Below are 15421 nucleotides of genomic sequence, written 5' to 3' on the forward strand. Positions count from 1 at the left end.
GCAACTGGGCTTTTCCCAGTTTTTGGCTGCGCCTGTGCTGTGACCGGGCAGGTGCCGCCAAAACCGGGAAAAACCCGGTTGCAGCCGGGTTATGGCAACCCTAATCAGACTTCCAGTAGATATAAGTCTGTGTTTGTCACTTTTTCACAATCACCTAAGGATAACAGGTAAATCTGTGACATTTTAATCATGTTGTATGTATCGCAAATGGACTGATTTAAGCAGGATGCAACTGATTATATTACAGATGGGAATTAGTTTTGCAAAACAATGTGCTTCTATGTTCTTTTTTGGTGTTTCATAATGACCAACAAGAAAAAACTCAGCAAACTGATTACCTACACTCAGAAAAGAAGATCTAGTAATCATGTGCAGAAGACAGCAGTTCTTGTCCAATTTCAATCTATGAAGATTAACTCAAGAGTTCAATAAATGTTAGGATTGTAGCCCATGGTTTTATGTGGACAGGGCTCTTGTTTGAGGGCTAACAGTAGTGAGGATCTCCTTCTCTGAACAGTGAAGTCGCAAGTACTACTACAGATAGAAAATAAGGCCTATAGCACTCTAGAAGAGAGTGGACTGCAATTCATATGATCCCATATGGCTAGCTATGCAGTCCAACAACATTTTGAAGGGTTAGGTGTTGTTCTCCCACGGCACATAATGCTACTACATGTCCACAGCTTTCTGAGCAAGTTACAGTGTTAGATTATATTAGGCATGCTTGGAAAAGACCAGTCAACACATGGTGAAGCCTTGACATTTCCCATGCATCTGAGTCTGGCTGCTATCAACATGTAGAACTGTCCCCAGCTGTCCAAGCATGGAAGGCAACAACATGCCATGAGGACAGGAATAATGAGAGGGCAATATGGAGGCTATCTGATACCTGCTTCCATACACACTGCAGAAGTAAGCTGCCAGGAAAGGGAATTCTGGGAACTGTAGTTTTGTGAGACATTTAGCCTTCTCTGTCAGAGCTCTGGTGCCACAATAAATGACAATTCCCAGGATTCCCTAGTACTGAGCAAGGGCAGTTAATGCGGTCTCAAAGCGGATTATTTCTGCAGTGTGTTTTGGACCCAACTTATCCAAGCTCTGGCTTTTAGCATACCTTAGCATGAAGTCTTGCCTTTAATTCTAGCATCACTATTCTACTATGGAGTTACCTGGTACTGAAGAAGAAGGGAAAGGGAAGCTGCCTTGAGCCCCTGTAATGGGAGGAAGGTGGGATATAAATAATAACAATAACAATAAGCAGTAAATACAAAAAAGAACAACACAGAAAAGTGCAGCCTCAAAATTGTGTGTGTGTGTGTATATATATATATATCTCACAAAGCTGTTGCTATATGTGGAAAATTCATTTGCCATGGTAGGTGATAAAGCTGCTTCGGGTCACTTTGGAGCTATGCTGTTTAAATGATGCATGCGCTCTAAGGACTGGAGCGCAGCTTCTGGCCTCTTAAGATGCCTATGCCATTTAAACAGCATTACCTCCGCAGTGACCTGAAGCAGCTTTATTTTGGCCTGTCTGTTTGGGCCCTTACTTCTAGGAAAGCTCATGCTGCCAACTTCTTTCATCCAGTGAGTCTCAAAGGTGCCACAAGATCTCTCTACATGTTGGCAAGTCAAAATTGTTATTTTTCTATAGAATTAGTATCTAGAGAGACCTTGTGGCACCTTTGGGACTCACTGAAAGAAAGAAGTTGGCAGCATGACTAAAAAGTCTGCTTCCTTAGAAGCAAGAAAAGCAATGACCAAATGCATCTCAGGAAGTAGGCTGCAGTCTAGGGAAGCTCATGCTGCCAACTTCTTCCTTTCAACGAGCCTCAAGGGTGCTGCTGCCAGATCCCTCCTGGGCGAGGTGTCCCCTCCCAGCCTCTAGAGGGCAGCATTCTCCCTTCAGGGGGACCCTCTTGCCGCCTCCGTCTCTTTGGCCGGGCTACGTGTTGCGCATGCGCGCTGGGCTCCGCCTTTTCCCCCAGCGCTACGGATCGCGGACGTTTCGCTGAGCGGCCCTCGGCCTCAAGCGAAAGGGGACAGAACCGGGAAATATGGTCAGTACCGGCCCCATATGGGTCGCGGGGGGCAGAGGAGGGTTGGCTGGTCTCCCCCGGAGCCCAGAGGCCTCCTTGCAAGTCTCCAGGAGGACGGATGGCTACGGATTGGGGAGCGGGCCCGGCTGCGGAAGCAGCTTCCAGCGTGGCCTAATGGCTGCCTGGCTCCTGGTGCAGGAGTTCTAAAGGGGGGGAGAAGGGCATTGGCTTTGGCTTCACGGGGCTCTTCCGCCCTGTTCCCCTTAAATTAACCCCTCGGCTCCCATAAGGGTCCCCTCCACTTTGGTTCCCCCCCATTTCTGTTCCTACCTTTCCATTTCTCAGTGTCTCTCCTTCCCCAACGCCTTTTGACACGGGTAAAAATGGCAGCCCTGAACGTCTGAACCGCCTCCCTTTGGCCCACAGGGTGGTTTCCAAGGTTTGGGAGATGCGGGTCAGCCATCGTCTCGTCTGAAAGGCATTTGGGAGAACCTGAGAGAGAGAGAGCACAGCAGGGACAGCAGCATCCCGGATGCAGGAATAATGATCCACTTTATTGACAGCGCTTTAAACGCCCCTGGCTCAATGCTAAGGGATTCAGGGAAGTGTAGCACTGTGTCAGAGAGCTCTAGTTCCACAATGAACTACAATTCCCAGGATTCCATTACTCTGAGACAGTGGTGTCAGACTGGATTATTATTAGTGCGGATGTGGCCTGGGACATTCTCCCAAGCAGAGCATCCATCTGTCTGTATCGACATCACCAGATTAATGCAGTTTGACACTACTTTGGGCTGCCATGGCTCCAGGCTGGGATGTGTAGTTTGTCATGACAGCAGAGCTCTCTGACAGAGAAGGCCGAGCACCTGATAAAACTACAAATCCAATGCTATGGGATCCTGGGACATGTAGTTTGTCATAATAGCCGAGCTCTCTGTCAGAAGGTTGAACACCCCACAAAACTATGAATCCAATGTTATGGGATCCTGGGACATGTAGCTTGTCATAACAGCAGAGCTCTTTGACAGGGAAGGCTGAATATCCCGCAAAACTACAAATCCCAGGATCCCAAAGCATTGAGCCATGGTTGTTTAAAGCAGCGTCAGACTTCATTCTGCAGTGTAGAACTGGGAGCTTTTCTATTTCCCCAGTGGACCTTTGTGTTTGTGCTACGATCTTTTCCCCTTCCACCCATTTTAGGGGCTGCTTCACACACTTTGACATGAATCTGTGGGAGTTCAAGCATACTCCCAAAAATGGAGCATGTCAACTAGTCTTGGGCCTGTCCTGCGTTTTCAGATGCTTCTGTCATGTGTTGATGACTATTGGGGAGTAAGGCTTTGTTCTGCCTCTTGTCAGTTTCAAAGATGGTTCTATCTCTGTGTAACGGTGTGGTGGTTTGAGTGCTGGACTATAACTCCAGAGACCAGGGTTCAAGTCCCAGCTCAGCCATGAAACCCACTGGGTGACCTTGGGCAAGTCACATGCTCTCAGCCTCAGAGAAAAGCAATGGCAAACCTCCGCTGAACAAATCTTGCCAAGAAAACCCCATGATAGGGTTGCCATAAATCAGAAATGTCTCGAAACACACAACAACAACCCAGATGAAGAATATGCGGCTGTCCAGAGGTGACTGAACTGCATTTCTGACCATCCCTCGCCATAAGGTGTGCCAACTAGAGCTAATGGGAGTTAGAGTCCCAGTATCCAGCCCTGATGAAATGTGACAGTTCCTGATGCTTTTCGAGCATATCGTTTATTATTTGTGTAAATGGGCTGTGGACTCGTCTAGAACAAAATGCTAGCAGCACTGACAGTGATATCTACAGCAGCAATTCCCAACCTTTGGTCCTCTATCTGTTTTGGACTTCAGCTTCCCGAAGCCCCAGTTAACTTGATCAACAGTCAAGAGTTATGGGAGCTGAAGTCCAAATCGACTGCAGGACCACTGGTCTACAGTGCTGTTGCCATATTTAAAGGAGGAGGGTCCCTCATATGTTGGATGACTAACTGAAGAGTCCATCGTGTTGTGACAACGGAGGATGTCATGCCTTTTGGAAGCCAAAGTGAAGTGGGACAAATAGTATTAAAAAATCTGGTTTCTCTTCATAAATGGTGCGCCTTTGCTGCATCTGCACTGCAGAGATAATGTAGTTTGACACCACTTGGACTGCCATGGCTCAGTGCTAAGGAGTCATGGGATTTGTAGTTTTGTGAGCCATTTAGCCTTCTCTAGCAGAGTGCTCTGGTGCTCCAACAAATGGTCTCGATTTGCATTATCTCTGTAGTGTAGATAGCTTGTTTCTCAGCTTTAAAAACAGTACTGACCACCATCGCAGGGAATTAATGGTAACCAATTGTAGTTACTAAGCATATGTGTTCATTGCTGAATTATGGTAAAACGATAAATATAACTAAGAAAAATATCTGCAAAATGTGTGATTAGTGGATTAATGCTTTTGTATCTGTTTTGTTTAAGGGGTTCGTAAAAGTTGTCAAGAACAAGGCCTACTTCAAGAGGTATCAGGTCAAATTCCGAAGAAGGAGAGGTATGCTTAATTTCTTTACACACTTTGAATGAATTAAACAGATGAGGGCTTGTATCTGCAGTTTCTAAGTGCGTGATCTGTCATCTTTTCTTTTCTAGAGGGAAAGACCGATTATTATGCTCGTAAACGTTTGGTGATTCAAGATAAAAACAAGTACAACACCCCTAAATATAGGATGATTGTGCGTATTACCAACAGAGATATCATTTGCCAGGTAAATTCACTTTCTCTTTCTTTATATTGCAAAGGGCCACTAGTATTTTCCCCCAACAACTTAATATTTAAATCTCAGTCTCTTAATATTTCATTCTTGGGCAAGGTTATGGAGCGAGTGGTGGCCTCCCAGCTTCAGGGAGTTCTGGATGAAACAGATTATCTGTATCCATTTCACTCTGGCTTCAGACCTGGCTATGGCATGGAGACAGCTTTTGTTGCCTTGATGGATGAACTGGACAGGGGGAGTGTGTCCCTGTTGATCCTGTTAGACCTCTCAGCGGGTTTCGATGCCATCGACCATGGTATCCTTCTGAGCCGCTTTTCTGGGCTGGGACTTGGGGGCACTATTATGCAGTGGTTCCGGTTTTCCTTGGAGGGACGGACCCAGAAGGTGGTGTTGAGGGACTTGACCCATTATATGAAACTGCTGGGAGAGATTATCCGGAGCTTTGGGGTGTGCTGTCACCAGTATGTAGATGACACCCAGCTCTATCTCTCCTTCCCATCTGATTCCAAGGAAGCTGTCTCTGTACTGAACTAGTGTCTTGATGTCAGTAATGGACTGGATTGGGGGCAAACAAATTGAAACTTAATCCAGACAAGACAGAAGTGCTCCTAGTCAGTCATAAAGCAGATCAGGGAATAGATTCAGCCTGTGATAGATGGGGTTACACTCCCCCTAAAATCTGAGGTTCACAGCTTGGGTGTGCTCCTGGATTCGAATACGAGCCTGGATGCCTAGGTTTCAGCTGTGACTAGGAGTGCATTTGCATGATTTAAACTAAGGTACCAGCTACACCCATTCCTGGAGAAGTTGGATCTGGCTACAGTGACACATGCCTTGATTACATCCCATTTGGACTATTGTAACACAATCTACATGGGGCTACCCTTGAAAATTGTCCAGAAACTGCAGTGAGTACAAAATGCTGCGGCCATGCTATTGTAGCCTGGTTAGAGGGATCATGTCACTCCCATGCTGAAACTGGCTCCTGGTCCATTTCCGGGCAGAATTCAAGGTGCTGGTTTTGACTTTTAAAGCCCTAAACAGCTTGGTTCCTGACTATCTGAAGGACTGTATCTCCCTATACAAGCCAGCCTGAGTGCTAAGATTGGCAGAAGAGGGCTTTCCCCTACTCCCAGTACTTTGCAGGTGTGGTTGGTGAGGACTCAGGAGAAAGCCTTCTCTCTGGCTACTCCCAGACTGTGGAACTTCCTGCCAGAGGAGGTCAGGTAAGCCCCTTCCTGCTCTCTTTCTGCCAGCAGCTGAAGACATTCTTATTTAGGCAGGTGTTTGGTGGCTGAATTTTATTTGTGCTGGTTTTAACTGTGTTTTAACATATGTTTTAATATTAATAATGTTTAATAATTTTTTTAACTTTTGTAAATTAACAGTTTTACTCCTGTCTTTTAAAATTATTTTGTCTTTTTAAATTATTGTAACCTACCTTGAATCCATTGTGAGAGAAAGGAGGGATATAAATCCTTGAAACAAATAAATAAAATAACTAATATTTGGCCGGCAGCTTTGAACACAATAGTACAGTCTGTGTTTTTGTGGCAATACTGTTACTCTGTTATTAAGCAGACTTAATATATAAACTACAGTTCTTCCATTCTGGACCCCCTGCAAATAAAAAAAAAGGCAAATATTGGAGCCCACTGTTTTTAATGGTCACACACACCATTTTGTCCCTCCAGGTTTCCCGTCCGCGGAAATTTAAAACTGAATGGGAAGCTAGCGAATCTGGAGGGACGATTGTATATAAAATGAAGGATATGACAACGTTTCTCATGACAGCGAGTCTCAAATATTGTTTTTTGGGGGGAAAGCTTTAGAATAAGCAAAGGATTCTTTCTATAACCAGAATAGGCTTAAAATACTTTTGAACCCCTTCAGATTTCTTGATTTGTAATGTTCAGGTGTAAATATATAAAAGTGGACTAGGTGGATCATATCTTGCTGTGTAATTAGATTTCCTAGTTCATTGCCACTTGAAAAAAGCAGCTGAGATTATAATGCTGTTAAATAAAGCTGGCTTGCCTTCTCTTCATTTACTTGAGTCAAATTATGGTTTTCACACTACAAAAAGTAGAGTAAGTAGAGACAAAAGAGCAACAAGCCAGTGAAAAACAAGTGAATATAGAGTTGAAATTAATCTTTCACAAATCTCTAGTTGATGGTTTGTAACTGCTCTGGTTCTTTTTTGTGTAGCATTCTGTTTAGCAGTTAATGGGCCAGTAGTCCTTCAAAGCTGAGAGAGTGCTTTTGTGTGCACTTCTGCTGTCAAGATGTACTTTGATTTGCTGAATTACTGAGTATGAAAGAGCTATGGAGCAGAGTGGGTAGTGATCGGGTACTGATCTCCCATTAGGGGGTTCTTAGAATGCTTTCTTATTCAGTAAAGATGCAGTTGTTGCTGAGTTTCTCTCTTACAGCACATATCTGTGCCTTGTGCATACAAATGTAACATTTACAGACACTGGACTGAGCCAGGGAAGCTCCCTAGTTTGGAAACCAGGATCTGTGGTCGCTGGCCTTAGGAGAATTCCACGTGTAGTACTGCTTTTTTCGATGGTACTCTTCAGACAGTATTGAATGAATGTGGGAACAAATTGCTTAGAAGTCTCTAACACTGTTTTCATTGTTAGATTGCATATGCCAGAATTGAAGGCGACATGATTGTCTGTGCTGCATATTCTCATGAGCTGCCAAAATATGGTGTGAAAGTAGGCTTGACCAACTACGCTGCTGCCTATTGCACGGGCCTGCTGCTGGCCCGCAGGGTAGGTATTTATACAAGGTTAGAATAATTTATGCCTCCCTGTTTGACATGGGTTGGAAGACAGTATGTCTGAAAGATAATATGCCTTCATTTGAGTGTGTCTGAGTTGAGATCCATCAGAATGGTATCTCTCAGTCCCACCACCTTCGTAGAACATGGGAGAGGGCCATCTCAGTCCCATCATTGGTGGGAACATGGGAATGGCTGCTCCCAGTCTATGGAACTAATTTCTGCTGAATGGTTGCTATCAGTCCATAGAACTAATTTTTGGGCCATTACATGCTTTCCTACCAGGAGCCAAAAACAACTAGATTAATAATACTGTAATGCACATTTCCTTTGGAAGAAAGGCCTTGCAACAAGACTGGGAAAATCTCATGTGATGTCCCACCCATGCTTCCTGAAACGTTTAGATTTTCAGTCCTGCAGATAACTGGTCCCTAAAGTATAACTTATGCCTGTAAGCTTGGCTCTTTCCCTGTCCAGACTTGAATTTATAAGGGGTTGGTTGGTTTTATTTAAATGTATTTGCAATTGCCCTTCACGGGGAGGCTGCAAGCTGCCCATCTTCAGTTCTAATGACCTGTGGACATTTCATTCAGACCTGGTTTTCACTGCAGTACTTCGGTTCTGAACCAAAAACTGAATGTGCACTGTTCATTTGCAGCTTCTCAACAAATTTGGCCTTGATAAGATCTACGAAGGCCAAGTTGAAGTGACTGGTGATGAGTATAATGTTGAAAGTGTGGATGGGCAACCTGGTGCCTTTACATGCTATCTGGATGCTGGTCTTGCTCGAACCACAACTGGGAACAAGGTCTTTGGTGCTCTGAAGGGAGCTGTGGATGGTGGTCTCTCAATTCCACACAGGTAACATTTCTCTTCTTTGGACTGACAGAGATAGGGGTAGGCAACCTATTATCCTACATATATTTTGGACTACATTTCCCATAACCCTTGGCCATTAGCTGTGTTAGGTACGGTAGGGCAAAGTATCTAGAGGGCATCAGTCTTCCCACCAGGATTTAGGACATTTGTTTGGAAGTGGACATCTTTACTCAGCTTAGGGTAGGCTTCTAACTGTTGTGCTCAATCACCTTTTGTGAGCGCTGCTTTGCTGTTCAAATTGCCATTTTTACAGTCTGTTGTAAAAAGATGAGAATCTACTGCAGCTTTTTGTTTGTTTGCTTGATCTGGATTCAGTGCTTTTGCCCTGGGCAAATGCAGCTGGAGACCCATATCCACATGTCTGGTAACCATGATTTAACTTACTTATGCCCAGAAAAAAGTGTGTCTCTAGGCATCTAGAGGTTCTCCAGTGTGATTCTATGGTCAACATCCACCAGAAACATATTGTTCATTATCCACTATCTGTGGCAAATCTGAGAACATATCTCCTGAAGATATGACCGTCGTACTCTACCTAGGTACCAAATTTTTGATTTTGAAAGCTAAACAGAGGTAGCTCTACTTAGTACTTGGATGAGAGTTTGCCAAGTGCTGTAGGCTATATTTTAGAGGAAGACCTGGCAAAATCACCTCTGGGTATTTCTTGCCTAAGAAAACACTATGAAATTCATGGAGTTGTCATAAGTTGACAGATGACATGAAGTTACACACACACAGCATGCCAGTTTTAATTTTTCTTAGCTTTAGTTTGCAGTCCTCTTAATATAGACTCTTATTGGACTTGGAGCTTACTTATACTCTCTCATCCACCAAAGGGAACTCCTTGTGTGAACAGAATGTTTTCTGTGAGCACCTGATTGTGTAGAGATTTGTCATATTTTATCATTAACCAAGTATTGGTTTGACTGTGTGTGTGTGGTATGTGCCTTCAAGTCTTTTTCGACTTATGGCAACCCTAAGGTGATCCTATCATGGGGTTTTCTTGGCAAGATTCGTTCAGAGGAGGTTTGCCATTGCTTTCCTCTGAGGCTGAGAGCATGTGATTAACCCAAAGTCACCAGTAAGGTTCATGGCTAAGTGGGAATTGAACTCTGGTCTCTCGAGGTGCAATCCAGTGCCCAAACCACTATGCCACACTTGCTGTCATTGTTTTGACTTCCCCATATTTGAAAAATATTAACCAACATAATAAAGTAGGTTATTTTTCTGCTGTCCACAAACACTAGTGGTAGAATTCCCAAATGATCCCATCTTTTCCATTTGTCTTCAATTTGGCCGCTGTGTGATGATATCCCACTGACTGAACATTCTGTAGTTGGTCCTTGGCATGTGTATGATGGATCTCAGTGTTTCAAGACGGGACTGACGGTGGCTGAATCTGTTAAATCCAAAAATGCTTCCCAAATCGTATTTATTGAATTTATTCAAAACTGTCTCTGATGTTCACCTCCTGTTTCACAGTACCAAGCGCTTCCCTGGTTATGACTCAGAGAGCAAAGAGTTTAACGCAGAGGTCCACCGCAAGCACATCATGGGTCAAAACGTTGCAGATTATATGCGTTACTTGATGGAGGAGGATGAAGATGCTTATAAGAAACAGTTCTCCCAGTACATAAAGAATAATGTGACCCCTGACATGGTATGTTACTTGTTCATTCTTTCAGGACCAGATATATATCCTGCTTAAAAGTTACTACTGGCAACAGAGTTTTATAGGAAAAATAATAAGTAGCCTCTAGTGTATGGTTATATTTTTTTAAGCTGTGTGAATCTTGCAGATCCATAAATGTAAGTTGTTCAGTAAGCATATGGCCTATAAGGACTTGCAGTACACATCTTCCCATTTGCAAATCCACTTCAGTATGTGATCAGTTTCCTGACTTAGAAGTTCTTTTCTTTTTCCAGTGGGCAAGTATTGCATAAATATCTCCTAAATCCCTCTTTCCTGTGAAAAGAGCTTTTCCCAGTTTTAAAATTCAGGCATAATCTTAGTAGTTTGGGATTGGGAAGAATGGTTGCAGAAAGGAGTGTGCAGGTGGAGTCAGTCAACTGAGATTCCTTGTATCTTCCTTATACCAGGGAGGCAATGACTCCTAAATCCAGCTGTGCAAGTAGCCCTTTATTCAGCACAAGCAGTGTTCAGGACACAGGTACAAACTAAAAATAAGTGAGCTGTGAAACTGCTTAAACCAACTTAGCAATATTTAGCAATAATTCATTAACATATTTAAAGTACCGTATTTTCTGGCATATAAGACAGCCCCCCAACTTGCGTGCCGGCAGTGCCCTGACCTACTATAGGCCGAATTAAGGGGGTCTGGTGCCCACACACGCTGGCTTGAGGGGGCCTCTATGGAGGCCTGGAAGGCGGGTGTCGGAAGTGGCAGTAGGGCCTCCCGCAGTCCAAAAGAGCACTTGACGGCGCAGAAGAAGCCGCTGGAGAGGAGCATCTCAGGCAGCGGTGGCGGTGCCGAGGCATAAGGGGCCGGCCCTTTCCCTCACCCAACCATCCCTCTCCCACCAGACCGGCTCTGGAGCCGCTTCTCCACCACCTTTTCTGGCTTCCAGCCCCCAAGACCAGCCTCCCCCCCCCCCCCCCGGTTCCCTCACCTCAGCTGTAATGACAGCGAGAAAGGGAGCCCGGCCGCGGTGCCTGCTGGGATAGGAACCTGCAAGCCCCCCCCCCCCCCCCCGGAGACGGAGAGGTGGCTACACCATTCACCTGTCTCTCTGGTGACTGGCGAATGCTTAACCTGGCGTATAAAACGGGGCTTAAAGTCATCTTATACGCCGGAAAATACGGTAGTTGAGTTTGTTTCTTACCTTTTCCAGAGAAAATTGATTCAGAGTGTTAAGCCATTTGACTTTGGAATCTAGAATGCTTATTAAAATTTCTCTTGAATCTCCAGCCCACGTTTATGTAGAGGTGATAGCCATGTGAAAATACAGGGGTGACACCCCACTTCACCCCTAATTTGTAGAAGTGGTAACATGGTTTAACTTACCTGCATTTGGAAAAAGGTCTGTAGGCAGCTGGAGGTCCTCCAGTGAAAGTTTATGGTGAACTTTGACCGGCAATATAGGGTTTACCATTACCTGTAATTTTTGCTAACCACATTCTGGGAACGTATCCCCCATAGTAGGAAAAAGTACATAGACAAATTTGTAACCAAGAGACTATTAGCTTGGCTGCTTCAACAGGGTTAAGTGGTGTGATGACTTCAGAGGATGATTTCAGTATCCTATTTAAAAAGTTGCAGAAAGTGTGAATTTGCTTTAAGTTCCTCTACGTAGAGGCCTTTAAATTTGTTTTAAAAGTCTAGAACCTCATTTTGCTTGTTAAATTGTATTGAATTGGTTTGGACTATATTTTTATGCATTTTTAAGAGCAGATCTCATGTATTGATGAGGAGGCATTTTATCTGAATTTATCAGACTATCTTGAGGTTTCCCCTCCCCCCCCCAGGAAAAAATGTACTTATTACGTATTAAATATGAAAATGATTTTAAATATTCTTATTTCAGATGGAAGAAGTGTACAAAAAAGCTCATGCTTCAATACGTGAGAATCCAGTCCATGAAAAGAAACCGAAGAGGGAAGTCAAAAAGAAGAGGTGAGAAAGCTTTCATTCATGTGCTATACTGGAGAGTTCCCTAGGAGACAGTATTGGAGTGGTTGAGGGCTAATGAATTGAAGCTTAGGGGTGAAACAGATCGCCCCTTCCGAAGACAGATTGGGGCCGCAGCAACCTCACACTGCAGCCCCAGTCCACCTTTTTGCCAGCTGAAAAAGGAGCAGCAGAGAGCTGTGGACGGAAGCCGGCTTTATGGTGCTCTGGAAGCATGTGGCGTGTAAACGCATGTGTGGCAGCTGGGTAGTTGGAAGTCGGCTTCTGGGCAGCTTCAAAGTGTGCGACATCAAAACACAGCGCTCTGAAGCAGCCCAGATGGCAGGTGCAAAGGGGTGGTCTGTTTCGTCCCTTAGTCTGGATAAAAAGTACTGTGGAATAGAAAATCTGTTCAATAGATTGGAAACTTAGACCCTACTGTCAGTTGGATTGTCCCTGAAGGTATGGGGCTCTAGAAGTGTTCCTGCACTCATTGCTATCCATGGAGGCACAGATGCTGTTGGCTGGCAGGAATGCTTTTTACCGGCTTAAGCTGTTTTGGCAGCTGCAACTGTTTAGAAAAAGAGGATCTGGCCATAATCTTAATTACATCTAGGTTAGATTTCTGTAAAGTACTCTGAGTGGGTTTTTGTAGCTGGTTCAGAAACTGAAGTTGTTACAAAATGCAGTGGTAGAATGATTGTGTGGGAATTTGTATCACATTACATCTATTCTGTATTGTGTGCTTTAGCTGTCTGTTAGTTCCTAGGCCCAGAGTTTCAGGGTACTGGTTTTATCCTTTAAAAGGGCTGAAATGATTTGAGACATTGTTGTCTGTCATGAGCCTTCATAAACGTCAAAATTGGCGTTGGATGTCTTACTGTCTAGTTTTCCAGCAACAGCCATTCAGCTGGTGGGTACTAGAGAGAAAGCTTTCTCATTCCTTTGGAATGCTTTCCCCATGTAGAAATATATATGGCCTCAACTTTGCTGGCTATTTTAAAAATCAAAACATTCCAATCTGTAATCGGTGTTTAAAACTATTGGCTAATTTGTGTTATATGTACATTTTTGTAATCTTGTAAAGCATCTTGTGAAGTTGTGTACCTGGAAAGGCAGGTTAAAATTCTTTAAGCAGAATTTGTCCAAACTTTCTGTGTCCTTAAAGCCAACATAGCTTCTTAGAATACATTTACATTGGAAATGACATAACCTGCACTGGGGGATACAAAGAAAAAATTGTCTTGTGTTAGAAACTAGCCCAGTCTTCTGCTGCTTGACTGTGATGGTTCATTGCTGGCCTTATTCATGGGAGTTAAATCCTTTGGAAGGTGCATCCTGAAGCGCTAAAGATTCCCCTCCTAGTTCAATGATAAAAGCAAAATAGGAACCCAACAAATGACAATACTGGCAGCCTGAATACAAATTAGAAACTCTTGTTCCTTTCCCATGTGTCCGAAAAGGTCAATACTAGCCATGAGGCTTCTATTGACACTGTGAAGTGAAGAAATATGTATAATGCCAGTTCTTCAGCAGTTTTTGCTTTCAGAATGTATTAGGGATTCCCTACTTTGCGTCTTGACCTTGAACATTTGGGAGGCACCAGAGATCAATTTGCTTGTGTACTTAGGAATGCAGGATTTGACAAAAGGAATATGAAAGAGTTCCTGAACATACTGGCCAGTTTGACCTCAGATTGTTAACCTAACTATTGACATTTGAATGATGAGGTATCTCACCTTGGAGGGTTACTTGGGATGGTTGGGGGAAGGGGAGGTTGCTACTGTTTTTGTGGAACCATGAATAATTTCCTTTTCTTTACCACATTAAGTGTAGATTTTAAATATAGCAGGCATATCTACTCTTCCCTCCTGTTTCAATAACCTTAGAATAGGGAGTTGATTGCAGCCCCTCTCCCTCCCTGGCCCTGTGTTGAAATTTCAGTGCAGAAAGGAAACCTGTGCTCCTGGCACCTTTGGGGGGGGGGGGGGACATTTTTTTTTAAAAGGCATTACCCCCACATATGCCTTATTTTATTGAGAAATAAAGACTTTTACAGAACTGAAAGTAGACTTCCCTGTTACTACTTGTCATTTCTGGTTGTCTGTGCAGCCTATGACAGATGCCAGAAAAGAAAAACTAAAAGAAAAAGCCCAAAACTGCTGAACTTGCCCTCCTCTGCCCTAAGAATTGGGGCCTGGGGCAGAAGAGACATGAAACTCTTCTGCTGTTGTTACATAGTAGTTTGTAAGCAGTGTGAGTCCTAGTTTCTTTGGAGCAGAAAGAATATTGATGCTGCATTTAGTATTGGCATTTTAGTATATAGCTACGCATACAGAATGATTAATACTTATAGGCAAGGAGTGACTCCCTCTGAAAGATGCCACATAAGGGATGAAATAGTATTTTATATGTACAGTGTGCCCGTGTTATACGTGGTTGCGCCGAAAGAAATGGCGCCACATGCCAGAAAGAGTAATGGGGTGCGCGCATGCACGCCACCACAAGCGCGAGCCCCATTGGCTTTAATGGGGGTTGAGCTTACGTGGTATTCCCTTATGTGGGGGGGATCCTCTGCATAAGGGATGGATCCTCTGCATAAGGGAAGGGACTACTGTAATTTGATTTATAAAGCAGTGAATACACTATAGTAGTAAAGTGGTAACTTAAAGAACAGCACTTTGCTATCTAACAATTTGAAATGTTAATGTGATTAGTGTCAGGGTTGGTATTTTTAAAATACCTATTCATGGGGATTTTTTAATTGGCTGTTTTGAGCATTGGTTTTAATGGAAAGGGAATAAAGATTATATATCACAGAGGCTCTGTACATTAACAAGAACAACACAAATTCTTTTTGCAGGTGGAACCGTCCGAAGTTATCCCTTGCCCAGAAGAAAGATCGTGTGGCTCAAAAGAAGGCTAGCTTCCTTCGGGCCCAGGAACGTGTGGCTGATAGTTAAGATGCCTTCCATAATTTTCTATGAAGATTTTGGACAACAAAATAAACTTATTGAACCAATGTTGTAAGCCTTGACTTACTGACAGTGAATTATAGCTGCTCTGGATAATGGAACAACTCCGGGCTGCCCCCTCCCCTTTTAATCTTGTATAAAAAATTATAGATGTGAAGGTGGAGTTAGTTTCCTAGCACCAACCGTCCCGTTCACATTCATTTAAAACTGTATGAAAAAATCTGCCAGTTGGGTAGAGGCTATACGAAGCTTCTGTGTGTAAGGGCTCCCGCCTATTGGGAGATATAGTACATGCAAACAAAATAATTCCCTAGGCCAGAATTGGCAGGACAGATTGTC

General features: G+C 43.6%; 1 protein-coding gene and 1 non-coding gene across 2 annotated transcripts; both read left to right on the forward strand.

Annotated features, from left to right (window-relative positions):
* Positions 1-1952: 1952 nt before the first annotated feature.
* Positions 1953-15129, forward strand: LOC149316482 (large ribosomal subunit protein uL18). The gene is made up of 8 exons (XM_089515637.1): positions 1953-2060; positions 4519-4588; positions 4687-4802; positions 7457-7591; positions 8258-8460; positions 9961-10138; positions 12025-12113; positions 14971-15129. The coding sequence occupies exons 1-8, from the start codon at positions 2058-2060 to the stop codon at positions 15068-15070; spliced, it is 894 nt and encodes a 297-aa protein (XP_089371763.1). The 5' UTR covers positions 1953-2057; the 3' UTR covers positions 15071-15129.
* On the forward strand, positions 9777-9872 carry LOC149316483 (small nucleolar RNA SNORD21). Its single transcript, XR_016280766.1, has one exon. It is a non-coding gene; the product is annotated as a small nucleolar RNA SNORD21 (small nucleolar RNA).
* Positions 15130-15421: the final 292 nt, after the last annotated feature.

This window comes from Sceloporus occidentalis, unplaced genomic scaffold (genome assembly GCF_023333645.1).
Source record: "Sceloporus occidentalis isolate IW3139 unplaced genomic scaffold, rSceOcc1.0.p SCAF_3, whole genome shotgun sequence".
Taxonomy (NCBI): Eukaryota; Metazoa; Chordata; class Lepidosauria; order Squamata; family Phrynosomatidae; genus Sceloporus; species Sceloporus occidentalis.

Bases quoted from the DNA above. Each gene is read 5' to 3' on its own strand.
- LOC149316482 (XM_089515637.1), top strand. The intron at 4,589-4,686 runs GTATGCTTAATT...TTTCTTTTCTAG, and splicing joins CAAATTCCGAAGAAGGAGAG to AGGGAAAGACCGATTATTAT. The intron at 8,461-9,960 runs GTAACATTTCTC...CCTGTTTCACAG, and splicing joins GGTCTCTCAATTCCACACAG to TACCAAGCGCTTCCCTGGTT.